At 49.1% G+C, this 10732-nt stretch overlaps 1 protein-coding gene across 11 annotated transcripts in view; it reads right to left on the bottom strand.

Annotated features, from left to right (window-relative positions):
• LOC123079781 (pentatricopeptide repeat-containing protein At3g09060) overlaps nucleotides 1-3963 on the bottom strand; it is a 9657-nt gene extending 5694 nt beyond the window's left edge. For 7 of the 11 annotated variants that reach the window (XM_044502587.1, XM_044502585.1, XM_044502586.1 and 4 more), the window contains exons 1-2: nucleotides 1750-3963; nucleotides 823-1011 (exon numbers count right to left, since the gene is read on the bottom strand). In XM_044502587.1, coding sequence (XP_044358522.1) covers nucleotides 1769-3883 — 2115 coding nt within the window. In that variant the 5' untranslated portion in view covers nucleotides 3884-3963 and the 3' untranslated portion in view covers nucleotides 823-1011; nucleotides 1750-1768. The remainder of the gene's footprint in view (nucleotides 1-822; nucleotides 1012-1749) is intronic. The other 4 variants (XM_044502592.1, XM_044502590.1, XM_044502589.1 and 1 more) reach the window with 1 other exon arrangement.
• Nucleotides 3964-10732: the final 6769 nt, after the last annotated feature.

The following is a 10732-nucleotide window of genomic DNA, read 5'->3' as shown; positions in this document are numbered from 1 at the left end:
TTTGTCTCTGGTTTGCGGGAAACGCGTCCGGACCGCGCCGCGGACCGATATAGGACCGCGTTAGATGGCTTCCGCTGTCCGGACGGATGCGGGAGGTTTGAGGGTCGGCATTGGAGATGCCCTAAGGTCTTATATTATGGGACGGAGGGAGTACATTGTAGCTTGGCCTATAAATCACAGGTTTCTCAAACCTGAGATCTGATAAACTCAAGCCGTCTTCACTATTGCATCAGAGATATTTTCAGCAATTACAACTTTAAAAAGCCAAAACAAGGTTACAGTCCAGATGCACTTTAAAAAAAATCATGTTTCTCAAATCTGTAGTGGAGCTCAGCCAGTCATGGGGGTAAGGCAACAGAAATGATCAAAATAACAGAAGCGGAAGGATCTAAGAGGTGCTAGAGAAGGCCATGCTGAGTTCGGAACCTCAACAGAGTAGACAAAATCATGGTGCGGTAATAGAGGGGACTTGGGGAAGAAGCAGATCCCACAAGTACCATGCTTAGTGCGTCAAGGAACAGAGCAGAGTGGAAGGAGATGGCCAGAGATCAGAGGAGATGGATTGCAATTCGAGGGAGGGTAGAAAAGAGGAGAGAGAAGGTAGTCTTCGGGCACATGTGGGTCACATTGTTCAATTTTATTTCTTCTAAGCCATTCTAACCGGTGACCATGTATGTTCCCATTGGATAGCAGACACAGATGGGGACGAGGGGAGTAAAGCAACCAGTTTCAGTGGTTTTGGGGTTTATAGCGTACACCGCTGAAAAACGAACATTTTTTCTTTAAAAGATGCAATATAAATAGAACTGGTTCGATGTTTACCTTACCAGATGGTAATACTCTGCCTTACAATTTGCAAATGATGTAATTGAGATGCCTCGTGAGTAATGTAGAAAGCTTGCTTCTCTGAGTCGAATTTCCATTGGCCTGGATTGTTCAGGTGCTCTGAGTCGAATTTCCATTGGCATGGTATGTTCAGGTCATCTTTGAACAGGATATATCACACTGAAGCTGAGAAGATACAAAAGAAAAATCAAATAGATGTACACTTGAAGTAAAATAGGAGAAGTACAATAAATTTTAATCAACATTATCACTAGCAAAGTAAAATATATATAATTAGTATGAATTGCATAGCTTTTGTGATTCAAGATGTCTACCAGCATACCGCAGGTTTCTCAAGCTATAGGAGTTAGATGTCCATATCTGTGGCGTGTATGGTACTATGGTTACTTCTCTACTCTTATCATAAACGAAATAAACAAGCAAAGATGCGAAACTGAACTGGAAAATCAATATTTTAGGCCCACTTAGGTCATCAGTTTACTATTGTACTTGACCCTGGTTACTGCATCATAGAAGAAAGAAGAGACGAGCAAGGACAGCCTAGTCTGGACGAATCAAAAGAACCAGCTAAGCTTATGAAACAAAATTTAGCATATTTCAGTGCTTCCACACATTATTTAGTTGGTAAATGCATGCACTCAAAAGGTTCCATTTTATCTTAGAAAGCATACTGCTCCGAACCTGATATGCAGGTGAAAATGTGAAAGCAGTTAGTATTACTGAAATTCTTAACATTGGGATTAATCTGCAATTCTTGATTATGATGCCCTCAAACAAACACTACGGTTGGCATGAGAGAAACTACATAAGTGTTATTATAGTAAGTCGAACAAAATCAGGTGAAAAATATAGGCCATGGAAAGATAAACCTATCGTGCGGAATTAAGGCAAAGAAGATATTACCAAGAGGAATTCTAAAAGATCATATTTGAATAGGTCCATATTTGATGACAGCTCTGACCAGTATATTCCATGTGATGGCTGTTGGTACAATTCCTTGTGCAAGCACCTCATCCAATAATTGGACACCCTCAGGTGTTCTTTGACAAGAGCATAGACCCTTAATTCTTGTATTATATGAAATTATATCAGGTACCAGACCATTTTCTAAAATAGCTGTCCACAGAGACGCTGCTTTGTCAAAACAACCCATTTCATAAAATCCATCCATGAGTGTGTTATAGGTCACTAGATTTGGGCGGCAGTTATTCTTCTCTTTCATCTCAGAGAGAAGACGCGAAGCTTCATCTACTTTCCCAGCAGAACAAAGACCATGGATTAAGATGTTGTGCATCATGACATCTGCCTGAAGACCCTTATCAAGAATTTGATTCCACAGAGCAAGGGCAGCATCAACTTTTTTGTCTCTACAAAGGCCACGAATCAATGAAGCATAAGTATTGACATCTAGTTTACAACCTTTCTCCAACATTTCCTTTGTAAAGCTTGAAGCATCTTGATACTTTTCAGCCTTACATAGTCCATCTATTAGAGTGTTGTAAGTGATGACAGTAGGAGAACAACCATTGTTTGCCATCTCGCCGTATATTCTTACAGCATCACTAAATTTAGATGCTTGGCAGAACCCTTTTATTAGTGCATTGTAAATATGAGGATTCAGTTTGCAGTCATCCATAGATATCTTTTCATATAACTTAACTGCATCATCTAGTCTCCCATCCTTGCACAGTCCCCTTATCACGGATGAATATGAGAATGCATCTATTTTTTTACCACTGGTCTGTGCTTCCACTAAGATTTGAAGTGCCTTGTTAGCAAAGCCTTTCTCACATAACCCATGGATCATAGTGCCAAAACTCACCATGTCAGGAGAGGACGAAGTGTCTTTCTCCAATAGCTCCCACAATTCTCTAGCTTCATCGACCATGCCACCATCAAAGAGCCCCTTCAACATTATATTATACGTTATCACATTACGGATGCCAGAAACACTGGTAGAGTCCCAGAATTTCCAAGCCTCTCCTACTCTCCCAGCTTGGCAGAACCCCTTGATGAGTGAATTATATATGGCAACATCAGGAACAAGCCCAGTCTTGATCATCTCTGAATATACCCTTGCTGCACCATCCACATCCCGTGACCGGCACAAACCGTGAATCAGAATCCCATAGGTAATCATGCCGACTTGGTGATTATTTGCAATCATCCTCTCCCATACCCCACCCGCCTCCTTAAACCTCCCAAGTTTACACAAGCCATCAAGCATCGCATTGTAAGTGGAGAGGTTGGGTCTTGCACCAGGATCTCTCACCAGCTGCTCCCACACCCGCATAGCTTTCTCAAATTCACCATTCCTGAAACACCCTCGGAGCACTGCATTGTAACAAACAGCGTCAGGCTGCACTTCATAGGTCGGCATTTCGTCGAGCAGGTAAAGTGCCATGTCCAAGCGGCTGTGTTTGACAAGCCCAGACATGAGAGTGGAGTAGGTGACGCGGTCCGGAGCAACTACGCAGCGGCGAAGGGAATCGAAGAGCATCAGAGCTCGATCGAGGTCCCCACGTCCGCAGAGGGAGCGGAGGATGATGTTGTAAGTCCGGAGGTTGGGGGCAATGCGGCGCCCGAAGGCGCCATGGGAAAGGGACGCGAAGAAGGCGTCGGCGTCAGAGAAGCGACGGGCCCGCACGAGAGCGTCGAGGAGGGCGTTATGGGAGCGGACGCCCAGGTTGCAGCCGAGGAAGGCAGGGAGGCGGCGGAAGGCGGCGAGCGCGGCGTCGGGCATGAGCGCGCGGGAGAAGGCGGAGAGGACGACGAGCGCGGCGGGCTCGGAGAAGCGCGGGCGGTGGCGGAGGCTCGGGAGGAGGCCGAGGAGGCGCGGAAGGCGGGCCGGGGCGGAGGTGGCGAGGCGGCGCAGCAGGTGGAAGAGGAGCGGCTGGGGCGGGGTGTAGGCCGGCCAGGTGGCGACGAGGAGCTCCAGGTGGGCGAGCGCGGAGGCGGGGTCGGGCTCGGACTTGATCAGCTCGAGGAGGCGGTGGATGGGCGGCGTCTCGCCGCCGGGCTGCGCCGACTGCGGCATCGGGTTGAGCGGACCGTGGCCGCGCGCGGCGGCTGCACGCACGGGCGCGCCAGGCGTCTGGTGGTGTTGCGGTTTGGCTTGTGAGGTGACGGCGGGGGCTAGGTTTTTGGGTTGGCTCATTCATGATCGCACCCTGGCCCTGCGGCCTTGCCAGATGGGCCGGCCCGGCACGGCACGGCCCGGCCTGGATTAAACGGGCCAGGCACGGCACGGCCCGGCCAGGCACGCTAACTACTTGGGCCGTGCCGGGCCGGCACGCGTGCTGCCCTCTCAGGCACTGGCACAGCCCATGGCTACACGTGCTGGCCCGTAGGCACGTCTGGCACGAGATGGCTCGATTTTTTTTTTAAAGCCGCGTCTGGCCGTGCGCAGGCGCGCAGCGCCGCAGCCAGAACGTGCTCACGAGGCACATCGATGCAGCAGGGCTGCATGCATGCATGCCTCGCTGTGACACACCACTACACCAGCATGATTTTTTAATTTAAAAGTAGCACGTAACAGCATAGCAGTAGGCAGTACTAGTATACTTGCACACTTAAGAGTTTTTTTTTTAGGGGGACTTGCACACTTAAGTAGCATGCTCCGCTCGCTGTGACACTGTGCGTGCCGTGCCGGGCTGGCACGCGTGCTAGGCATAGCAGCCCAGGCACGGCCCTAGCCGGGCCACGTGCCAGGCCCGGCCCGCGTAGCCTCGTGTCGTGCCAGCCCATGACGTGCCCGGCACGCGGGCTATCGTGCCGGCACGATTAATAGGCCCGTTTGGCCAGGTTTGGGCCTGCCAGTGCCAAAGAATAGGGGGGGGGCGGACGAGAGGAAAGTTCTGAAACGACTGGGCCGAGTAAATTACATCTATAGTATCTCAATTTGATCCTAGGGTTCAATTTGGTCACTGTATTCAGGAAAGGTCAAAATACGGTCACCGAGATTGCCAGGAAGTGTCACTCTACGGTCACCAGAACCATATTCGATGTATTTCGCTGATGTGGCAAACACACATATCTCTCTCTACTACCACTCTTCCCTGAAATTTTGTCGAACACCTTAGCCACATCCACCGGTGCACCGCACGCCGAGCTCGCACCGCTACCGCAGCTCTCCAGCGTCGCGTTCTAGAGCTCCCGAAGCATCCCGTGGCCTATGAACGATGCTGCGTTGGTTTGCTAAACCATCACAGACGGAATACCCAACTCCGGCCCCACGCCCAACTTGAAGCTCATCAGCGTCGTTGGCCAACCACTGGCACCATGTTTGCAAGTGCACTAGGTGCGTGTGTGGCCGATCGACACCATGTTTGCGATTTTCGGTAAAATAGCCTTCCACCCTGCTATGCTCAGCCTCCGTCGCCTGCCTGACAGAGGCTGTCAACCTGCTCTTTCCCCATCTCTCGTCCAGCCACGCCCCAACACCTTGCAGACATACTCGCGGTTGGTGTACTGATCGGCACGTCGGATGCCAGGTTGGGCGGCGTCTTCGTTGAAGAGGGATCCCAGGGCGCGTTGGTGTACATGCACGGGTGCTCCACGGATTTGCCGAGGCTATAGCCTAACCGTCGTGTACCTCGCATTTCGCCGTGCACGGCGGCATCGCTCTGTATTCTGAACACCACAAATGAGTTTCGCAACGCTGGAGGGGACGTAGATTGCGGCGACGGCCGGGGCACGGCATGGCCTCCGTGAAAGCTCGCCGCTTGCAGGAGGTTCAGGGATCGGAGAAGTGCTCTCCATCGCGCACTAGGCAGATGAGGTACACGCCAGGGGAATCGGGCGTCCGAGCTTTCCAGGAGGCGGCGGCGCGCAAGTTGCTAAGGTGCGAGCCGACCTCGTAGTCATCTCGGAGCATGTCAAAAAGATGAGCTCGTCCGGGTGCATCGCACAACCATACTGCTCGACGAAGAGCGGGGCGTCGCACGAGAGGAGCTCGAGCTGGGCGGTCTTCCACCTTGACGTGGACGGCACGATGTGATGTGAAGAAATGCGGTGGAGAAGTAGAGGCTGTTGACAGAAGAGAGCTGAGCAGTCAAGTGGTACATCACCGCGGGCTCCATCATCCATGGCTGGTCGGCATATACGCGCCAGCCGGTGCTCAGGTTCATTCATCGAGTGCGGAGAGGGATGATAAGGATGAGCATGCCACGTGAGCAAGTCAACGGTTAGGACCAGTCAACATATACCACATCAGCGAAATACGTCGGATACAGTAGAGTGACACATTTACGCAATCTCAGTGACCGTATTCTGACACTTCGTGAATACAGTTACCAAAGTGAACCCTAGGACCAAGTTGAGGTACTATTGATGTAATTTACTTCTCCATTTGAATTGAATGGGCATTCTAACTAATATAATCTTGCCGCAAGGCCGGCCGTTCCGTTGGCGGAAATGGTGCAGAACATGGCCCAGCCATTGGCGCAGGAAAAACAGCCATTGGCGGAAACGGCCGTTCCGTTAATCGCACCGGGTTATTGGACGTGTCCTGTATTTTTTGTTCGTTCTCTACCATCCCGTGCATAAAAAATTCGGGAGTTGCTGTTCGATGCTCGTGTCACACGCCGCGGCTACGAGGCTGGACGCCCGAACAACTCGAGCTTTCTTTACTTTGTTCCGATCTCCATCAATTTGCCATGTCCTGCCTTGTGCGGCACGTGCTATTGCGTAATAGTGCTCCCTGTCACCTTCGAACGCTTTGCTGCTGGTGCTGCCGATGCGGACGGCCCGGCCACCTTCGACGGTCGCGTTTGCGGAGGGCAGCGTACGCAGCCAGCGAGCAGGAATAGATTCGAACCGGCCGGGCAGCACCATCTGCACGAATAAATACGTTCATTTCCTCTCTTCTTTTCACGTGCGTTGCGCGAGCATATTTCTTCATTTTATTGATTTTTTTATTATTCATTCCAGCTTTGGTTTTCTGAAAGAGAACTGAGCAGAGTCCGCCAGCAGCAACCACATATGTAAATTATCGTGTGCGTGGTATGCACCTGCAATCTTATAGACACAAGGACGTATATTTTCCTGCCGAAATATAACAATCAAGGATGCATATTTCTTCCCCTAAAAAAGACGCACATTTCCTTTTCGCAAAAAAATAGATGCATATTTCTCACATACTGTCAGGATGTACCAACTGCCTCCGAACCTTCTAACCGTTTCCGCGAACACGCTAGATGAATATCTTTGCATTGATAGGTAGAAAGATTACTATCGTTTCCGTGATCAAACATAGCTTTCAAGCAGGCAAAATGATAAGACTCTCCGAACGTTTTAATCGCATAGTTCCGCGCTACAAATTGATTCGATTCTGTAGAGGAAACTGATGTTGTGCGGCGAAAAAGTGGACTGCTCTGTTGGAGGATGGTTAATGTTATAGCCAACAATCAGTTATGTGGAGCCCGTAAAGAAAGGGTTATATGTAGTTGTCGCATCGCCTATAGTCAACATGTATAGTAGCTAGTCACTAAAAAATAATTTAAACTAAAATCATGACAAGAGTTATGAAATGGAAGGAGTACTACTTTATTAATACTATAGTTGTATGCCCATGCGCTGCCACGAAAAAAAGAGCAACACTGCTATCGAAAAATAATATTATTTTTTGACACATAACAAAAAAGGGTAATTTCGGAGAAGATTATCACATAATGTGACAACTGAAATGAACAATACAATGAAACAAATGCAATCATATCCGAATATCATAGCCCACAAGCTGGTGCCTGTCTCTGGCCTCTTTACACATCGTGCCATCCTTTCAGCCGACATCTCATGGCGTTACGGGAGGCAAGGTGCATAGCGCTAGGACTTATAGATCGTCCAAGAAGGCTTGTTTTCGGGCGATGTTGCGCACGTTCTTTGGAATGGGAGCTCGACCTTCCCATATGGGGCGGCAGGCCCTCCGGCGACAGCGAAGGAGGGACCCTAGGACGGCAACTAGGGTCTCCACGTGTCACCTTACACGAGGACGGGGCTCACACCTGATCTGAGACAGTTGAACCACCTCGAGAACCAAAATAAGTCCTAACAATTTTTTGTATAGAGCATTATTAGTACTTTCTTTGTCATGTGTAACCTACTCCCTCTGTTTCATAATGTAAGACGTTTTTTAGCACTAGTGTAGTCACTGTAATGTCAAAAACGTCTTAGATTATGGGACAGAGGGAATAAAACCGTTTTCTTCTGAAGGACTAACCAAAATCGCTAGAAACAGGGGTGGTGATCGATTTTGAGTTACACATCAATTGTAGCCAGATTATTAAGGATGATCTACAGCTCTTCTTCTCGCAGTTGTACCATCACCAGGTAGACCTTGCTAGGATCAACATGGCTTACAATTCCCTCCTACCCAAGAAGGAAACCTCACTTGAACTACGAGACTTTAGGCCCATCTCTATTGTACACAGTGTGCCTAAGCTTGCTAGCTAGTAAGGTACTTGCCAGAAGGCTTCAACATCAGATACCTGAGCTAATTCATTCACTCCAGTCTGGTTTCGCCAAGGGTAGACCCATCGTTGAAAACTTTGCTATGGCTGCAGACATGGTGCAAACTGCTCACAAGCGAAAGTTGCCTATGGTATTTCTCAACTTAGACTTCCAAAAGGCCTTTGACACAATTAGCTGGTTTGCTCTATTTAGTATTATGGAGGCTCGAGGTTTCCCTCAACGATGGATCACCTGGATTCATAAAATTCTAACCACTGCAGGCTCCAGAGTAATGGTCAACAAGGAGCTTGGTGGGCCCATCCTTGCCAAGAGAGGGTTGCGTTAGGAGGACTCCATATCTCTGTACCTTTTTTGGCAGCAGATGTTCTATAAAGGCTTTGCTGCTCACATTTGAATATGGTAATTTGGTTCACCCACTGGGCTTTGATCGGATGTTTCCAGTCCTGCAGTATGCGGACGACACTTTAATCCTTTTCCAGGGAAACATCCAGCAAGCTACAATCATCAAGCAGATCCTAGTGGCCTTCTCATCTTTTTCGGGCTTAAAGAATAATTACCACAAAAGCACGATGATTCCCGTCTGCACTGACATGGACAGTACGAATGAGATTGCTGCTTTGTTTGGATGCCCAACATCATCTTTTCCATGCACATACCTTGGCCTTCCACTCTCTCTCCAAAAAATTAAGCATGGTATGCTTCTGCCAGTTATCATAGGGTAGACAAAAGATTATCTGGTTGGCTTGCTGCTTTTCTGTCTTGGGGTGGTCGCCTTACTTTGATCAATTCAGTGCTTGCCAGCATCACCGGTTATTACATGACTTTTTTCCATGGCCCAAGGAATCTACTCCAAAACTCGAAGGTTTGCTCCGTGCATTCTTCTGGCAAGGCAAGAACTCTATCAAGGGTGCCAATGTTTGGTCGCATGGGAATATGTTTTTTGCCTAGATGTGTTGGTAGCCTGGGCGTTCGAGACCTCGCAACACACAATCATGCGATGTTGTGCAAGTTCACTGCCAGGGTCCTACAACACTCGGATGTCCCCTGCTATCGGTGGTTCGCCCATCAATACTGTTATACTCGTATACCACATGGATCTGCTACCAGAGACACCGCCATTTGGAAGGGCTTCAAGAAATGCATCCCCCGGTTATGGCCTCCACACGTTGCTCTCTCGGTGGTGGTAGGCTGATCTCGTTCTGGCATGATAAATGGTTAGGGGTCAGCCGGCTTCGCTTCGTATTACCAGTTCTGTACTCCCACGCAAGAGACAACCTTTGCACTGTTGCCTCTCAGTTTGCAAATGGCTCTTGGGATATCCAGTTGCATCCTAACCTCTCCATCTCAGCTGTTCAGGAGTTGCATCGCCTCAATTCTTTCCTGATGGATGTGTTGCCCACTTCGGCTCATTCGGACCTCCGTCTCACTTCTATCTATAACAAGGAGTCAGTACAACGTATATCTACGGGCTACTGAATTTCAGAGGTGTGTCTTGCGTGTTCCAACATTGGATCTGGGATCCTATCGCTCCCCTCAAATATCGGATTTTTCTTTGGCTCGCTTGTTGGGGGCGCCTAATGTTGGGGAACGTAGTAATTTCAAAAAAAAATCTACGCACACGCAAGATCATGGTGATGCATAGCAACGAGAGGGGAGAGTGTCGTCTACGTACCCTTGTAGACCGTAAGCGGAAGCGTTATAACAACGCAGTTGATGTAGTCGTACGTCTTCACGATCGACCGATCCTTAGCACCGAACGTACGGCACCTTCGCGTTCAGCACACGTTCAGCTCGGTGACGTCCCGCGAACTCACGATCCGGTAGAGCTTCGCCGGAGAGTTTCGTCAGCACGACGGCGTGGTGACGATGTTGATGAAGTTACCGACGCAGGGCTTCGCCTAAGCACCGCTACGATATGACCGAGGTGGATTATGGTGGAGGGGGCACCGCACACGGCTAAGAGATCAACAAATCAATTGTTGTGTCTTTGGGGTGCCTGTCGGTGTCAAAACCGACGGATCTCGGGTAGGGGGTCCCGAACTGTGCGTCTAGGATCGATGGTAACAGGAGACGGGGGACACGATGTTTACCCAGGTTCGGGCCCTCTCTATGGAGGTAATACCCTACTTCCTGCTTGATTGATCTTGATGAATATGAGTGTTACAAGAGTTGATCTACCACGAGATCGTAATGGCTAAACCCTAGAAGTCTAGCCTATGTGAATATGTTAATGAGTCTCTCCTATCCGGACTACGCTCTCCGGTTTATATAGACACCGGAGAGATCTAGGGTTACATGGGGTCGGTTACATCAGAGGGAATCTTCATAGTCGGTTGCCAAACTTGCCTTCCACGCCAAGTAGAGTCCAATCTGGACACGGGTTCAGTCTTCGGTCTTCATGTCTTCACAGCCCATC

This window comes from Triticum aestivum, chromosome 3D (genome assembly GCF_018294505.1).
Source record: "Triticum aestivum cultivar Chinese Spring chromosome 3D, IWGSC CS RefSeq v2.1, whole genome shotgun sequence".
NCBI lineage: Eukaryota > Viridiplantae > Streptophyta > Magnoliopsida > Poales > Poaceae > Triticum > Triticum aestivum.
Note: the sequence above shows the minus strand (reverse complement) of the source record. Positions and strands in the feature narration are given on the sequence as shown.